Source organism: Strigops habroptila, chromosome 2 (genome assembly GCF_004027225.2).
Source record: "Strigops habroptila isolate Jane chromosome 2, bStrHab1.2.pri, whole genome shotgun sequence".
NCBI classification, from domain to species: domain Eukaryota; kingdom Metazoa; phylum Chordata; class Aves; order Psittaciformes; family Psittacidae; genus Strigops; species Strigops habroptila.
The window spans coordinates 107075609-107094285 of NC_044278.2; the positions used below are offsets into that span (position 1 = coordinate 107075609).

General features: G+C 43.9%; 2 protein-coding genes across 7 annotated transcripts in view; one reads left to right on the top strand and one right to left on the bottom strand.

Moving 5' to 3' along the window:
* Nucleotides 1–4526, bottom strand: part of ELMOD1 (ELMO domain containing 1) — a 42538-nt gene extending 38012 nt beyond the window's left edge. Inside the window, exon 1 of one of the 4 annotated variants that reach the window (XM_030477821.1) lies at nucleotides 4323–4526. The gene's annotated coding sequence lies outside the window, so the exon portion shown is untranslated. Of the gene's footprint in view, nucleotides 1–4132; nucleotides 4288–4322 lie in introns of those variants that run through there. The other 3 variants (XM_030477818.1, XM_030477819.1, XM_030477820.1) reach the window with 3 other exon arrangements.
* A 12033-nt stretch (nucleotides 4527–16559) lies between these two features.
* Nucleotides 16560–18677, top strand: part of ALKBH8 (alkB homolog 8, tRNA methyltransferase) — a 45243-nt gene continuing 43125 nt past the window's right edge. The window contains exon 1 of one of the 3 annotated variants that reach the window (XM_030477827.1): nucleotides 16560–16641. In XM_030477827.1, the coding sequence (XP_030333687.1) occupies nucleotides 16624–16641 (18 nt within the window). In that variant the 5' untranslated portion in view covers nucleotides 16560–16623. Of the gene's footprint in view, nucleotides 16949–17097; nucleotides 17274–18677 lie in introns of those variants that run through there. The other 2 variants (XM_030477829.1, XM_030477828.1) reach the window with 2 other exon arrangements.

Below are 18677 nucleotides of genomic sequence, written 5' to 3' on the forward strand. Positions count from 1 at the left end.
CAGTTTGGTCCTGTCCCTTAGTCTCTCTACCTGAGCATCCTTCCCTGGAGAAGCAAAATACACACCTATCACAGGAGCTACATCAGCACACAGCACAGACCAACAGACACGGCTCTGCTGAGTTAGAAGAAAATGGTGCCAAGCATTTGAAATTGAAACTACATAGATGGTGGATAAGAAAGTCTGTTTTTAAACAAAACACTCAATAGAGATGCTGGAGTACCTGCAGTAGTAGCAATGTCAGGTTGCATTTGGTGTGCCTCCAAAACAGTTCCTCCCATTTATTTTCAGCTGCTCCAAGACAAAGTGAGGTGAAGAACAAAAAGGCAGGGAATAACTGTGACATTTGCTTCAAAAACATGTTGTCTGCCTCAGCTAAAACTTAGTGTAACATCTATATTAAGACTAAAACCGCTGTAAAGTAATTCTAGGTACAGTAGCACCAGAGAAGGGAGCTCACAGGTACACACGGTTTCCTACAGACCTAGCCATGAAGACTACAGTATCCTGTACCTCCTAAATCTGCTCTAACAAGCTGTAATCTCACCTGCTCAGCCTGCTTATTGTTTTCAAATACAGTGTTTGCACCTCCTGTATTTCTCCTATTCTCCAGGCTCCCTTGTCCGTCTGTGACTGTAGCTGCCTGAACCAAAACGGAGTGCTCAGCCTGAGGATTTGCAAACAGATCAGGACATGTTAAAAACACCAGGCCCAACCACTTGCTTCCGCTCAGGTAGTAATCCTCCTATAAGTGCTAGAAAATATCTTCTTGAAGGGTGTCTCAGCTGTAACAGACAAGCTGAGAAAGTTGGGGCTGTTCAGTCTGGAGAAGAGAAGGCTGCGGGGAGACCTCACAGCAGCCTTCCAGTATCTGAAGGGGGTCTACAAGGATGCTGGGGAGGGACTCTTCATTAGGGACTGTAGTGATAGGACAAGGAGTAACGGGTTCAAACTTAAACAGGGGAAGTTCAGGTTAGATGTAAGGAAGAAGTTCTTTACAGTGAGGGTGGTGAGGCACTGGAATAGGTTGCCCAAGGAAGTTGTGAATGCTCCATCCCTGGCAGTGAGCAAGGCCAGGTTGGATGGAGTCTTGGGTGACACGGTTTAGTGTGTGGTGCCCCTGCCCATGGCAGGGGGGTGGAAATAGATGATCTTCAGGTCCTTTCCAACCCTAACTATTCTATGATTCTATGATTTTTTAGGGGAGTGGGCCATAGCACTCCAGAATGAACTGCCAGAAGTGTTTGAAGATAAACTTGATGTGGGACTCTTCATTGGTTTCATGCTTAAGAGGATGAGAACTGCTCATTCGATTACAGCTGAGAGGTACTTTTAAGAAATCAATCTGTTTCATGCAAGACTCAGTAATTGCCTGGGAGTGCTCCCAGAGCAGGACTCCTGGTTTAGTTTCAGTGTGAGAGTTCAGGTGTCTTGTAGCAACGCTGCTCTCAGACCTGAACCACGACAAGGCAACTGGAGAAGGTCTCCAGAGCATGTGCCTGATACGCAGACTGGACGCGAGCCAAATCACAAGTGTAAATATATCCATAAGTTGTTTCAAGGCAGTCAGACAGGTCAGCTCACTGCTAAAATGCTTGCTCTGCCCTGAAAAGGAATGCTTAGCAGTGCCCCGTACCACCAAGAAGTGACTCAGGAAGCTGCTCCCGCAGCCTCTGCTGTCAGATTACTCTCTCCACCACCTGGCGCGAACAAGCACAAGCAGCATTCCCACCCCGGGCTCAGGCTTGGCAAGTCCTGCGGTGCAGCACGGCTCAGCACTCGAGCTCAGTTATTGGCTGAGCTTAGATAGCGTTATGTGGATGCTGAGGATGCTAAGCCTGAACCACAGCCTTGCTCCTTCACTACCGCAACCATTCACCAGATCTCTTTATATCAGCCGCATTTTTTCATCTTATTTTGTCTTACTTTATCCTTCTTTCCTGATTGGAATCTCACCACCTAGCTTCCTTCCTAATATTCCAGCAAACCCTACCCTGGGTTTACTCTTTTTTTTCTTCCTTCCCAAAGCTTTCATTCAAGGAGGGTAACATTTGGCTCACATCACCAAGCAAAAGAGTTCAGAGGAATGTCAAATAAAACAAGCCTTCCAACCAAGAAGGCTGAGCAGATGTTCAGAAAAAAATAAATTAAAAAAAAAAAAGAAAAAAAGAGTCTCATGAGCCAGAGTGCATTTAATCCAACAAGATTTGATCTCTAGGCAGCCCAAGCTTACTCTTATTGCAATTTTCTGCTAACACTTCAAATGACCCCTTGGGAAAAAGCAAGCTTGCCTGGCTCTGAATAGCACTTGTGCCCTGTCTGTACAGCTAACTGGAATTTTTGTTAACATTGGTTACAGCTGATCACAGCTTAGCTGTAAGTACAAGCTTTCCAGACAGCTTTAAAATACAAGATCACTTAAATACTAGCAGCAGTCTTGACAAACTAGCATTGATACAACAGTATTTTCTCTGCTTCCACCACTGCAAGCAGCAGCAAGACTCTGTTGGTGCAGGGGAGATGACAGATAACAAAATAACCCCCTAATGCAACATAGCCCTGAAGTTTCCCCACTTAAGTACAGCATAGCTCAAGGGGCTGTAATTCCCTGGCAAGAATGACAGATCTGTTTGATCAGAGGAAATTCTTGGATCCACAAGCGTCAGTGCAGCTAATGTGATGCTGTCCCGTGGCTAATAAAACCCTGTCTCAAGAGCCGAGCAGGCAAAGGATTCTAGACACCTTGTTTACATGCTTAGCCCCAGTAGGTTTTCACACTACCAGAACATGTTCTACTGTAGATCAGTGAAGCAGCAGGAAAGTGAACTGATGCATTCTGTTAGATAATTTTCCATTGTTTAGTCCTTTCCTGGAAGTATTTTCTGCCAGGTTTCTGTGACTGATACATTCAGCATCTGATGCTGTCACATGATTTCACTCCTGAAAATTATAGGCTTCCTGCCTCTGAGCATCTATTAGGCTTGGTGATAAGTAAATTGCTACAGCGATGTGGCTTTGCATTTGTTTTAGTGGAAATACTGTTTAAAGTGATATGCAAATTATGAGAATTAAACAAGTCAAAAAATATTTCTAGATGTAACTCCACCTGTTTGGTTTCGAAATGCAGCAGTCCCCATTTCCTAAGAAAGTCAGAGAAAAGCAGGCTCTCCTATCAGCAAGTCTCCCCCGACCCGCACTTTGCTAAATAAACATCAGTATGCAACACCTACCAAATTACCGCACATGACAGGTCTTTTGTTGTTCTCATCTTAGCGAGATGAGATGTTCTTTCTTATCACAAGTACATTCAACTGCTTCAACTATTCACAGATCTACCAGTACAAAATAATGGTCTTTTAAAATGCACAATGAAACGTTTGAAACAGAAGGGAACCAGTACGCTTGCTGTAGTGCATGGGATGATGCAGGATTTAAGAGATGCCATTTCTTCTATTCTACTTCATTTTAGGATTGATTAGGATGGGGGGGGAGGCACGACACACGTAAGAGAAGAGAGTGAAAACCTGCATTTACTAAAGCATGCAAGCCACAAAATAAATTTTTCAGTTTCTAAAATGGCTCCTTTGTTTCAAACGCCTTTGTCACAAAAACCAGCTTGTTGTGATTTAACTGTTGACTGAATTGGGACAAAGGTGTTGTCAACCCCATCCGCACCCTCTCCCCCCCTCCCCCTAACAATTTAGCTACTCTCTTTTAGCCATTTTCATAGAAATGGTAAGAAAAGCAGAAATGGTGAGGACAAAGAGAAACATACAGACCACAGACATCAATCCTAGAGTTAACTCAGGAGCAAGTGCAACTTCAATACACAATGACCATGCGGGGGGAAGAAGGGGAGGCAGAGAAGAAGAGACTGCCACGAAAAAAAAACCAACCAAAACCAAAACACCGCTATCATGCCCACATGTCGGTGTAACCGAGGTCCTCAGCCTCAGGACAGCTCCCCGCGGCGGCGGGGCGAGCCGAGCCGAGCCGGCGGTCCCCGGGGCAGCGCGGGCTGCCGGGGCAGGGCGCAGAGCCCGCTGCGGAGCCGCAGAGCCCAGCGCCCGCCCGCGGGCCCTGCCCAGTTACAGAGGATGGGGCGTTAAACCCACAACCCCCCCAAACGCACAAACCGCCCAGCGTCCCCCGGCCTCCTCACGCCGAAATGTCGTTCCAGGGAGAGCCCCGCGTTCAAAGGGGCAAAACTTCGCTCCCACCGCCGGGGGGAGGGGCGGGGGAGCCGCGCCGCGGTGCCTGGAGCCGCCTCCCGTCGCTCGGCGACCCGCGGGCAGGGCCCAACGCTGCCGCCGCGCACTCACCGCTCCGCGCCGCTACATCCCCGCGGCACAGCGCAGCGCAGCCCCGCCGCCGTCCCGGGCCACCCCTTCTCGCCGGGCGGGTGCGGCGCTGCCGCCGCGATGTGGGTCACCCGGCGCCCAGCGATGGTGAGGAGGTGGAGGAGGAGGAGGAAGGGGGTGGCGGTGCCGCCTACCGGCGAGCGCAGGGGGAGGCTGCGGCGGGGCCCGAGCCCGCCCCGCGGGGAGGGGAGGGGAAGGGGACGCGGCCGGCTCCCGCGAGCGCGTTGGCTCGTTGTCTCCGTGAGGGTCCCCGGCGCAGGGTGCACCTTTTTGACCTTCCCCTGACCAAAATGCAGCCGGACTTCCGAGACCTTCCCTCCGGTCCTTCCCACGGCTGCCGGGGAAAGCGATACCTGTCTGCGCTGGAGGGGAGTCCAGCCACAGTTCAGGTCCTACAAGAGAGCAGGGGACGTCTCTGAGCGGTTAAGGTCCTGGTTAGCTAGGGTGATGTCCAGGCAGGGAGTCAGCACCCTGCCTGCTTATCCCATCCCACCTTCCTGTCAAGGAGATCTGCATCCTTTCTTTCCCAGCAGTATACACTAAAGGCTTTTGATCTTCAAAGTTTAAAATCTGCTAGTCAGGATCACAGGCAATGCCAGTCTATCTATATGGTGCTGCCCTCCAAGCAAATAACCACAATTGTCTGAAGCATCCACAGAATCATTTAAAGTTGCCCGGTCCTGTAACTACTGCCAGCAGGCAAATAGTCTGCGTTGCTGTTCATCCTTGCCATCTGTCCAGAGGTGCCTTTGAAGCTGTAAGCAGGCTGTCAGGCCACGCTGGCATCCCCACATTGTCCAATAGTCTTGGGTTTTCAGATGTCCTTTGAGAATGCTAATTAACCTCGATTTCAAAGTGTTTTCTCTGCCGAACCTGAAAATAGCTTTCTGCATGCCTGTTACAGGGACATGGTTTCATTTCTTCTGAATCTCCTTTTTCTGTTATTCTGATCCTATAATCAACTGTCACATTCAAAAAGTACAGTGAAAACACCAGGGTCACCAAGTTGAACATTTAATGACTAGACTGTTTATGTCTTACACTCAAGGGAAAGCAGACTGGTACTTAATCCTCCTCCTAGCTAGAGCTATATAGTCCTTCTTCCACTTCCCGACAGCAGCATGCCTGGTGCACCCAGCTGGCAGATGCTGTGATCTGCGGAGCTGGTTGAATGGCAGGGAAGGATGGACAGGTCTCAGCAGCCTCCACCACAGCCACACCATCCATCAGCAAACAAGGTCCAATGCTCAAAGGAACCCACCGAATGACAGGTATCAGGCCACAGCTTTACTACACCATCTCTTATTTGTGTCATGCTCTGCACATTGAAGTAAGCTTTCACGCTTCATTCCATGTACCAATAAAACTAGAAAAGCAGTTCCTTCTCCTGTCTCCAGCATTACAGCAGTGTGTCCAATTAGTATATCCCAATGATACCCACCCCCAACACATAGATCCTTGCTCTCAGTTCCTGAGCCTGTCAGGAACTGCTCTAGCACAAGGAGCAGCCACCACAGGTCACTACACCTCTGAACAGCCTAAATCCAGCATTGAGGAACTTCTCAGGGGTTTCAGGAGCAGAATTCAGTTATGCTTCCCAAAATAAGTTTGGGAACAGAGTTTTGTGAGACAATGCATTCTTAATTATGCAAGATGCATCCTGAAGATGAAAAGCCAGATCCATGTCACAGAAGTAGCCTTACCTTCCCAGATGTCATACTCCTCATAGAATGGTTTGGGTTGGGACTTTAAAGTTCATCTAGTTCCAGCCTCCCTGCCATAGGCAGGAACATCTCTTAATATACCAGGTTGCTCAAACCTCCATCCAGCCTGGCCTTGAACACTGCCAGGGATGGGGCCATCCACAGCTTCTCTGGGAAACCTGTTCCAGAGCCTCACCACGCTCACACTAAAGAATTTTTTCCTAATAAATAATTTCTCTTGTCCACAAACATGGAGGAATTTAAACTGTAAGCTAGAAAGGCTCACTGACTCTAGTCCCTCACTGGTATGGCAAATTTAGGGGATCAGACCGATAGGTTTGGAGTTTCCAGATGGCCTCCTGCCCATTCTCCAGAATCATGCAGTAGTACATAGCTAGACTGGAGTCATGCAGTGCCATTTCAAACTTGACTGGATTTTTACAAGACCCTTGTTATCAAATTGCAGTTTGATATATGCATTCACTCAGTGTCTGTGATGGAAGCTACCCAGATTACTATGCCTCTTATGCTCAGCAGCATCATTCTCATGGAAAGTTGAGGCAAACCAGCATTTGAAAGATAGCAGAGGCATGGATTAAAAAGCCCGCAGCTCTTTTGATTATAAGCAGTTACAGAACACTTTACTATGCTGTGCTTTCCTTCTAAAAGCATAATTATTTTTAATTTATGGCCAGTAAAAGAAACTGTGCATGACAGCAGAAATACAGCCTATACTTAGAAGGGGCAGTAAAAAATGCATTAGAAGAAACAGATACAGGACCCCACTAGTTGAGCAATGTCACACTTTCCCAGCAATAGCTCATACAGCCTGCCATGTGTAATAAAAACCAGCAAGGTCACCTGCATGATTAATCTAGCACTGCAGAGAAGGTGACGGAAGCAGCAAAAAACCCCAGATAACAACATACCTAGCTCAGATATTGGTTAAAACCCAACAGCTTAAGTCCCTCGTTATTTTGAATAGAAGCTTTTGTTGCACAATTTACTGATAAAGGCAAGATTGATAAAGAGTACATGTGCTATGCCCTTGCGAAGAACTTAATGTGTTTTGACACCATCCAGCACACCTCTGAGAAGACACTGCCACCCGAGCATTATTAAATACACCATAAGGACTTACACTTTAGTTAAAGCTTTTATAGTATTCTTTTTTTGTTTGCTTTAACAAATAGCATTTTTCTTGTGATAATACAGACGGTGGTAGAAGCACTTCAGATACTTGTATTCTTTTACTTAAAACAGACAAGAGAAAGAATATATTTCACTTAGCAATCCTAGTCCCAAAATAGTCTTAAAAATTGTAATAAGGAAAGATAAGGAAGAAGTAAAACCCCCCACTTACATAAAGAACTTTCTTACCTCAGTTCTGCAAAATCTCTTGTAAATCCAGATTACCAATCTGTTTAGGTTTTACACAGGATGAGACAAACTACTCTCAACATAGATGAAAAGCTTCTACTACCAACTTTTCTCACCTTCATTGTGCACCAGGGGACCCTTTTTTCAGCTGGGCATTATCTGGGTGTGATAAACCACTCCCTTGTCTTTAGTCTGCTAGCAATTCTCCTGACACCTGTGGATCAGCTAAAAGTATTTATGTTTTATTTCTTAGTGTTTGATCTTCTGGCTCTATTAGCCCAAGTGTGATTTAAGAGACCATAATACATTAGGCAACTGGTGACAGAGCTGTGCATTTTAAAGAAAATTGCTGCAATGGAAGCATACTGCTAAGTATAATGATACTTGTGATACCAAAGGAACAATAGTGGATTAAGTATTGCAAGACCAGCTGCTGTGTTTCTTTATTAATTTGATTGAACTGATAAAATGTTTTTGCTTGTGGGAAAAAGCTTTGCATTAAAAAGGCTATACCTTTCTCTTAGTTCTCTCATCTACTGGAACACATGAAGTCTGATTTCAGTTTAAATAGCTATTTGCCCTAACTCCACAGGAAAAGGCATCTCACCTCTTGTCATTTGGAAACCTGTATCTTTATATGAAATTGAATGGGATCTTGGTGTTAGACCTCTGTAAGAAATGACCAAACACTGGTATGTGGTGAAACGGAGCCTTTCCAAAGCCAGTAGCAAGCAGATGACAAAAAAAAAAAAAAAAAAAAAAAAAGCTGCAATTAGTGAGTCTGATGGTGACTAGAGCTTTTGTTCACAGAAGGATGAAGCTCAGATTACCTTAGGTGCAGAATGTCATCAAGCAAGCCTCCAGCTATGTCTTCTGGGACGTGTTATACCATCCCGGTGAATGGGATGCTCACGTACAGGTGCAGATGGGAGGACAACATTTGTCTGAGCACAGCTTGTCACTGTTTTGCACACATGGAGCACCTCCTGTAAGAGGACAAGCTGAGAGAGATGGCACCCTGGAGAAGGCTCAGGGGAGATCTTAGAACAGTCTTCCAATACCTAAAGATGGCCTACAAGAAATCTGGAGATGGACTTTTTACAAGGGCAAAATGTGGTGACAGGACAAGAAGGGATGGCTTTAAACTGAAAGAGGGAAGATTTAGATGAGATATATGGAAGAAGTTCTTCCCTGTGAGGCTGGTGAGGCCCTGGCACAGGTTGCCCAGAGAAGCTGTGGCTGCCCCATCCCTGGCAGTGTTCAAGGCCAGGCTGGATGGGGCTTTGAGCAACCTGCTCTAGTGGAAGGTGTCCCTGCCCATGGCAGGGGATTTGGAACTAGATGATCTTCAAGGTCCCTTCCAACCCAAATCATTCTATGATTCTATGCATTTGTGGTATAAGTTACTTGCTGGGGAAAAAAAACAACCCTTAATTGCAAGGGGAGGAATCTGGACTCTTGGAGGCTGCCACTGGAAGCAGGAATCACAAGAGGTATACTAATTATAGCAAGCTCTCTAGTGAAAGGTGTCTAAATACAATCAATTTCCAGCTGCTGGACTTGTCCAGCAGGTCCAGCAGAACCCAGTACAGTACTTACTCCTACATCAGCATGGCCAGAAACTTCTACATATCTGCCTGGAGCTTTATAGTTTATTTCTAATAAATAATTCAAACAAAGCTTTAGAAGATTTGGACACAGGCTGTCTTGGAGATCCATCTGAATCTAGACACAGAGCACTAAAGATTTGCTTATACGTAAGAACTACTGCACTTTTGGAGCCTTTCGTCTGAGGATACTCATGCTAGCACGAGCTAGCATCTCTGATATAGCATAACATATGTAGGAGCCATATGTTTTTACTCTATATAATCATATCTGTCCACGCACGGAGTTACTGGGTGGGACCTGGGGTTTGTAGTTCATTCCTGCCCCTTCCAAGCAGTGCTCAGATATTGAGCATGATCCTGAATGATGTGATTCAGTCATGGATTCCTCTCTTTGGTCTTCATGCACGTTCAAGTAGGTCCTGATTTTATTCCTAAGAGTGTCCTGTGCAATTGAGAAGTGGACGGGGACTTCCCTGCAGATATCCCCCCCTAAAATGCATTTCTACAATTGAGCTTCAGAATGCTATAGAAGTGTGTCATAAAGAACCATCTTGCTGTGATAGATAGGGTGACAAAATATATTTCCAATCTCTAACTCTGTAATTTTGTTTGCTTAAAAAAACTTGTTCCCCAAATTAGATACTATTTTCCTGCTGTGTCTGAGTATCTATTTCAAGTATTATCACAATGATTGTGAAATCATTGTGATGATACTTGAAATGATTTCGTAATCATTGTGATGCTTCAAATCTGTGTCAACACTCTACTCCAAAATATCAAACCACTGGTAATTCCTTGTGTCTAGCTCAGGACAAGTATCAAATACAGAATTGTCTAAGATAGCATATTACATGGCTTTCCTGCACTGATATTATAGCAACTAAAGCAGTCTACACACAAGTTTTATGATCATTTCTTAAACCTTTCTCCTAGTTATTTTGTTAATTCACAGTGCTGCACTTGTTTTACTTATATTCCTTTGCCTGACGATACTGTACAGTTTAGCATGGGAGACAACAACAAAAGCATGTAGAGGATAAGAACATGAGAGATGAAGTGTGTCAGGCTTACTCATATAGCCTTTAGAGAGTTGACAGCTAAGTGAAGCAGCCAGTATGCTCATTTAGTTTACCCATCTCTTGAAGCAAAGAATTTTGCCAGAAAGGACATTGTCTACGTATGAATTAAGAGTATTAATGTTATAATGGTTTTCTTTAAATTCTTCTGTTTGATATTTCTATATAGAAGAGTAAAATAAAGTGATGTAGACATGAATTTCAAATACTATATGCTAACACCACCTGCTTTTTTATCTTAATAAAAGTGAAGATATGAATATGCTGATTAACATCAGACTGTGTCCTAATCTTCACTAAGATGTGTACCAACCATATTATGCCCATGGGAAAAAGGAAGATTTGCATTTTTAATAGAGTTTTGTTTTTTTTTTTTCAAACCCATCTTGAACAAGGGGGGGAAAAAAGCAATGTTGTAAGTTTTTAATCTATTTTTATTTTCATTTATCCTCTGCCATTAATCAGATCCATACTCTGAATGCATACGCTACGTTTCATTCAAAGATTACAAAGTGTTACACAAAAAATGATGCATAAAGATTCACAACCCTTGGTGAGTTGGGTAAATATTTATGTAAATGTCACACAGATTGGCAAACTGAGTCACAGAGAAGTGGTGTTTGTAAAAAAAAATCCACTAAGTTTTGATGCTTTACTTTTTTTGCCTATTCAGTTGAAAAATATGCATATTTTTCAGATGTGTTGAGTGTGCATGCAGAGCCAGGGAAGTCAATGAAAACTGGGCCATCAAGAAGGCAAGTGGGGTGATCCACGTAACTGACCATGTTTTTGTGTAGAAAATTTTAACTTATGGTTGCACAGCTATTCTTCCAAAGAAGGTGAATCTATTGCATGGGCAACAGGTAATGAGACCTCCTGAGATAATGCCTGAAAGGGAGGGAAAGGGTAAGGTCCCAGTCTAAGGAACACATTGCAATATCTTCTCCAGTCTCACTGGAGGAATTGAGGATCTTGTGATGGAAATGTAATATTTAGCTCTCTGTAAACAATACCATGCCCTTAAAAATTAACTTTGCAGATTGTGTCTTAACTGCAAGCACGTTATCCTTGAAAATGTATTGATTGATGAAGCAGACAAATTCCCTGCCTGATATTCCATGATTGTCCTTATGATACACTTATGCCCTGAAGTTATAACTGTGAGAAATGATGGTTTCCAAGGATGTGCAGGAAAGCAGACTGCCTGCCTAGTGTTGAGACCAGGGAGGATCCCTGTGTAGGGTCGCATTGCTTTCTGAATGCCTACCAAATGCTAATCGCTTGTGACAGAACTAAAGTTTTGCCAGGTTAGTGGAAGATTTTGACTCTAAGGCCTGAAAAGAATAATATAATTCAATCAGTAATTAAAAAAAAATAAATCCTACCTTGGTATGGAAAACAGGCATAAAGAGCAAGAAGACAATGTAAAGTATGTGCAGGCTTTGAAGAAGAGATTATAATTTTCAGCCTTAGTGCCAGGGAAAACAGAAATACTTTCTTTGAATCTTTCTAACAACAGTGCCTTCAAGGTTAAACTAATCTATGTATTGATGGGTTCAGTGATTGGGAGGGAAATAAATACTTTGTATGGTTCTTTCAGTACTTTGTATTACTTTTCTGACACCCTGAGAAGTGTACTTGACTGGCACAAGGAGATCTGCCCTAGACTTTGCCTGAATTGCAGAGTCACCGGGATAGTGAAAGCAGCAGTTCCTGTTCAGAAGAGAATTACCATTTCTTCTTCAAAGCCTGCACAGCTTTGGAAAGATTTAAAGCCCTAAGTCTCCAACATTGCTTATGGCCAGAGAAAATTTGTAAAATTAAAACTGAGGGCAAAGTAATTGTCTGCAATGTATGATTTGCTTTGTATTGGTGCATGTGGGACTTTGAAGGCTGGGGACCATTCGCTGGGAGGATTTATGTGAGCAGAAAAAGCTGGTAGGAGCTGCTTGGGGAGCTTTTAGTTGATCTTCACAGATGTTATGCTTTCCAGTAATAATGCCTAGGGAATTTACACCTCTTACATTCTTCCTTAATCAAATGAGGAAATTCTCTGTTGACATCTATGTGCACGTGCTGAAGGAACCTCACAAAAGTTGAAGCTTTGGACTGGTAGTGCTGAAAAGTTTAAGTAATGAAAGGTCTTCAGACTTGTAGCTTGCACATCATAGTTACAGTAATTTCTGTCTTGTGCCTGAGAGTTCACAGGAGTTTTCTGAGGAATCTCCAGGAAGGGAGATTGAAGCCTACGGAATTGCGCTACTACTTCTAGCCAATATGGTGACCCAGCACTGCACACCTCTGCAGTGTGTCTGACAGACATTAAAGCTGTGCCTCCCTGCCTCTGGTAACGCAGGTTTGTGTTTCGTTAATAAAATCTCATGGCATAGCAGAAATGCTCAATTTAGCTAACCTCTGCCCAATACTAAACATTCACTGACCAGTTTTGGTTCTCTGGATGACAAGATCTGTAGCTGTCCCAAATACAGAACTGAAATCTCCCCTTTTTCCTCTCAGGAAGTTGTGTCATCGTGGTAAAGAAACTTGCCTCACAAAAGGTTGTACCTGGTAATGATGGACAGGAACCTGCCAATAATCGTGCATTTGTGCCACAGAAACGGTGTTGCCAAATCTTAGAATTTTATCATGAAATCTATGCTATTTAATGTATTCCTTGAAGTTCCAGTACCCTGAGTCTAGAGATTTCAGGACAACTTCTGCTTTTATTAAAGGAAACGGGGAAAGAAAAAATACTGTATTCCAAAGTCTTCTGTTTGTGGAAAAAAAAGCATGGCAGTATGAACAGAGCCTAAGGCTTAGAAATCAGAAAGCATACTGATACTACTTGATATTTTAAGTCTCTTGAGGATAAGATTTTTGTTTGCTAGTGTTAGAAAATCCCATTGATTTTACCAGGGCCTAGATTTCGCACATCTCTTTTTGCTCTTAAGCAATAGCTAAAAAAATCTTAAAGTTGTTTTTTGGCTGTTTTTCTTTTTTAGAAAGAAATATGAAATCTAGCATTGAACAGCACAAATGCAGAATCAAAATGACATGTAGCACAGAGCCAGTTCTGCTATCTTTTTGAAGAATATAAGCCTTTGGCATTGCAGAGGTTTGTTAGGGAGAATTTTACTATCACAAGCAGCAGCAGCAGCACATTTTAAATTTAGGTCAACAGATACTTGTCAAGGTCCTTAACTATTACATGAATGCTATCCTAAAGCAGTCTATCTTGTGTCTCATCATTTACTCCTCTACAGTACTAGTCATGGGTGATTTTGATCTGGATTTTTCCAGCTAAGAGGTTTCTTCTTATTTCTGTAACAAACTGGTATCCTGAAACATATCCTATTTGTCACGATTCTTAAACTGCAGTTTCTTAAATCAGGAGATTTGATACAGAAAATCCTACTATCTTCCTGTGATTTTCTTTTAATTGGGTTTGAAAGTGATGGAAATCCAGTGTGATCACATTAGGCTAAAGCATGGCTTGGCTTGCTTTGGTATAAAAGGGAGTAAGATTGTTTTTCCATGTATGGACCAGTAATCTCTAGTTTGTTGAAGAAAACAGAAGTGTTTACTTACTATCATATGAAGTTGATTCCCAGGGACTGACAAATACCTTGACTCTCCCTGGGAATAAAATAGCTATCAGCATAGTGAGCATTGTAATTTGCTCCTGGGAAAAGTCAGCAATCAGCAGCATTTTATTTCTCCTATTTATTTCTAAATGGGAGCATAAGACTTTTTGCTTTTGAAGGCATTTCCTGGTTACCCATTTGAAAAAAACCCCAAAACAATAGAAGCAGAGCCAAAATTTTCTGATATAAACTTTTTTTCCCTTAAGAAAACTATGAAACCTTAATTTCAAACTAGAATATTTGCTGAATTTTAAAACAAAAATATTATCATTATAAAAATTAGATTTTTTTTTTTTTTTAAGAAATATTGAGATTTCTGCCAAAGCACATTTAAGCAGAGATTATATGAATATCAAATGTATTTGAATCTCCACTTCTGTGAACTATTTAGTGGGTCAGTCAGTGACAATTTTATTAACCATATGGCGATGTATTTTTACTTGTGGTCAGTAAGCACTGTCGTGTCTGTAGAAGGAGTCTGTACCCATGTTATCTGGCATGAGGAAGGACTGCACAGCGCTTCAAGGCTTAAATTATAAAGGGAATAACAGTTCTGGTTTGACCAAAATAAGTTTGTGTTTAAAACTCCATAACCAGCCTTTAACTGTTTTCCTTTCAATTGGTGGAATTTTCCTATATGGAAATGTTGTTTACAGAAGTAAAATCTTGATGCATTTACAGAGGAAACGTTATTGCAATATGAATCACAAATTCTTGACCAATGCTCATCATACAGAGATATTTCAAGAAAAAAATCTGTTCTCCTCCAGAAAGCAGATTTCAAAATAAAAAGCAGAATAAACCCAAAAGATGACTGGTGAGCACAGGGTCAGGCAGCTGCCAGAATGCTGTGGTTTGTGCTCTGAGATGTAATGTTCCGCTAAGACTATGTTCTGCTTCTCACCTACCAACAATGCATCCCAGTGGGATAAACCACACATGGACAGCCAAGAAGAAGAACAGAGCGCCCACACAATCAGGGCTTTGAACAGGAACATGGGCACTTAACAGGAACAACCTTTGGGCAGGTATTCTCCCCTTGTCAGAACAAACTAGTAATGAATTACAAACTGATTTCATTAGGATCAGTTCCTGATCTCATTCCTGATCTCAAACTGATTTGATCAGGATCAAGGATCACCCTTTCAGTAGCTTTCAGGTTTGGTGGTTTCCAAGACTGAAGGCCTCAGAGAATATTTTAATAGAGCAAGTGTGTACGTTGCCTGGCAATTCCTTACACCTATTCATTCTAGCTTACAAAAAGACAGATAATGCAAAGGTTAACAAGCTCCATGCTATACTCTTACTAGGTAGGCAGCTAACAGTCACTTTACATGTGAAAAAACTGAAGCAAAAGATCTGTGCTATCACAATACCTTGCCACCCACCACATGCGTTAAAGATGGAGAGTGATATAATGCCACAGACTGTGGTAGAAGGACAGAAGCAGGACCACCTTTCTGACCAAATACTACCTTCGCAGACTGGTGGATGTGCCCCTTCAGCCTCGCATCCTTAGTGTGCTTGTACCTCCCACACATGGGATGTCTGTGTCCCTGGCATAGGGCACAGTATATGCTCCAAGGGAAAGAGAGAGATACTTTTTCTTCTCAGTAAGCACAGCCTTACTTAATAATATAGGTAGACTCCTCCAGAGGGTGGCTCTGGAACAAACCTGAGGAGCTGGTTTCTGACTACAAATTTACAAGCTCATCAGTCACCTCACATACCACCCACCTGAGAATCCCACACCTAATTGATATTTAGGAAAGTTAAATACCCACAGGATGTTGGGGGGGAATCAGCTCAGTATTTAATTAGATGAGAAAAAAAAGTTCTTTGATAATAAGCCACAGTGAGAAATATTTGTCAGGTAAGGACAGAAAAAGTAGGTAATCCTGAACTTCAGTATTTTGGATAAGGAGGAAAGGGGCATCATGTGAAGCTCAATTAGTCTATGATGGTAGAGAAAAATGAAGGGAAGACTTACATGCTCTCTCTCTGATTTAAGGGATCATTTTCTCATGCAGGGAGTCAGTGAGCTGTGGAGATGCTTCCTTTCAGTGGGGGAGGTTGCTCAGTATCGGGGGTTTACTAAGCAGCATTAGCAGGGTTGCTAGTGAGTTGAAGAGGGGCATGGGGAAATGCATATGTAAAATGAGAGACTTGGTCTTTGTGTGGTCTTGGCTGAGTTGACATTGTTTTGTCTTCCTCTCTCCCTAGTGTGGGGTGTACCAAAGGTTATATATGATCAGTGCTGGCTGTGAAGGTGGCATGTCTCAGTGATGGTCTCTTGGGGTGAGCACCTCAGCCTGCACCTGTCTTTAATCCACTGCATGGATGTGGCTCCCACAGATTGTTTTTCGATCCGCTGTGCTGGAGGAGGCTCTGCCCCAGGTTGCTCAGTGAACAAGTAGAGCTTGTTGTGCGGCCAAAGGAAGGTGCCCCACTGCGGGTGGAGTCCAAACATCGCTTTTCTTCTGTTGCAGACTCACAGGAAGACTTTACTGATGGGAAGAATGACAGGAACTGGTTCTGTCTGGAGGGAAAAGGTAGCCACGGGGGGCCTGCCGGGCAGCAAGAGCGAGCAGAGGTAAGGGGATAGAACACTTGCACTAAGTGTGTCCGAGGCAGAAGGCTCAGGAGGCTGAAGAGGCCGCTTTCACCCCTGGTCACCAGGAAACCCTGGCGCCGAGCACCGCTTGCTGCCGGAGACGTTTGGCTCCCTCCACCGTCCGGCAGCGGAGCAGATGCTTTGTCTCATTGACATCCCCGGCAGCCTCACCGCCCGCAGGGGCGGGGCGCCGCCATGACGGAGCGACGGAGGCGGGCGGGGTGCCCGCCCCAACATGGCCGCTGCCAGCCAGGTAACGTGCAGCGGTGCCCGGGCCGGGTTGGGGAAGGGGAGCAGGAGCAGGAGCAGGTGGGAGCCGTGAGGGCGGCGAGAGGACGGGCTCCCTCCCTGCCGCGACGCCTCTGCGGGGAGCCGAGTCCGCCGCGCCCTCGCCTGGCGCCTCTGTCGGGTCGACGTGGTGTGAAGGGGGGACAGGGCCAAGCCAACCTCCGCGTCTTCCTCGCAGCTTTTGCAGCCCTTCCCCCCGAATTTAGTCAGCGCAGAGCCTCACGCGCACACTCCTGTTGTTACTCCCATTACCGTGCGAGCGCCCAGAGCCCGTGAGTTTGAGGGGTGCCGGTGGGAGGTTTCAGTGCTGGCGGAGCTGGGGTAGGGATGGCCGCAGGGGTGTACTGGCGCCTTGACCAACGCTGGGACTCCTGCATCTCCGTCAGGGCTCCTTAATTTCCTCAAAACTCCCCTGAGTTCTGATGTCCATGTATATGCAGCGTCTGTGCACGTTTGCGTTTACGTGTCTGCGGCGCAAAACCAAGCCCAAACCGTGTAATAAGCTGCCAAACTTCATAGCTGAGCGCGGCGCTCCCTCTGCTGACCGCTGCCGGGTAGCTCCGAGGCACTTTCATTTTCGTAAGTGTTCTGCTGCAAATAAGGTTCTCATTGCATTAAAGCTTTACATTGACCGTAGTTATTTCAGGCCGGTCGTGTGACCTGCTATAACCGGAGCTACCACTGCAAGGGGAGATTGTTTCGGTGTGTTTTCAGGAGCTGTTTTGTTTGTGGTACTTGTGAAAGGGGATGTTGGCAGTAATGACTAATCCACTGCTGCGTGCTTGCTCTTCTATAGTCATGTTGGCCTTTGTAATGGGGGTGTGAGATACTACCACATAGTTTTGCACTTCTATGCAGATGACTGTGATTCCTTAACTTGAAAATTTTTTTATAACAATTTTTCTAGCTTATTTACATTTGGTTAGAAGGAAATATTTGCTGAGTCGTTCAATACAACTCAAAGTTGCATCAAGTAATAATATGTTTGGGGTTTTTTTAATACCTTTACAATTTTCCAGTGGTACGTTGTTGTATTATCATGATGGTATCTACAGTTTAGATATTGGGAAGCAGCTGCGTAGTCTTGCAAGGCAGAAGGTATGCAAGTGAACAACCAACTGTTGGAGCAGTTGACACCTTTAAATATGTACACATAGTAGTGATTGGTGTAGGGCTTGTCTGGGTTTTTTTCTTCTCTGAAAAAACCCAAAAATATTTATTGAGGTGAAGAGAAGATGAGGTGGAAGGATTGTTGTCACATCAATGACAATAAAAGAACGGAAAAGGACAGACAACTGCAGTTGGATTGTCCAGCTGTATTGTTAGGAGAATTCTTGAGAAAGAAGAGAAGAAACCCCTAAAATACGGGTAAGGGATTATGCTATAGTGAGAGAAGAAGAGAAGGAGCCTAATCACATCAGTCTCTGGGAGCTTCGTCAGTGTTACATGAGGTCTGGACTCTTCCCTTGGGTCTGAAGGAAGTAGGAAGGGAGGAAGGAAAAGAAAGTGGGCTCAAAGGGATGTAGGAAGGTGTTATATGATCTCAGTATAGTGGTAGACCAGAAGTGACAAAAGATGCAACAAAACCTGGAGAAGGCCAGTGACTCTCAAGTAACTCACTGGTAGGTAAATGCTGTGTTGCTACTAAATTTAGTAGTTAATATATGTACAAAGTTTTCTGTTCCTCCTTATGACAGGAATATGATTTGCATTTGGCCTTTGGAGGTGTGCTAAATGAGGTGTGGAGCATTCCTGATTGCTAGATCTTGGACATATAAGTGTTGAAAACATTTTTCTACTCTCAAAAAAAAAAGTAATTTTTGCCAAATGTCGTGTTCACTTGAAAGTGGCAGTTACGAAAAAGGAGTCAAATGGGAACAGTTCATTTTCAATTCCAACATTTGGTGAGGTATGAATAACTTAGAGGCTAAGATGATACAAATCTCATGGCAGCTCCATGTGTATTTTTTTCTCTCGTTCTGCTCCGGAGAGACTGTAGAG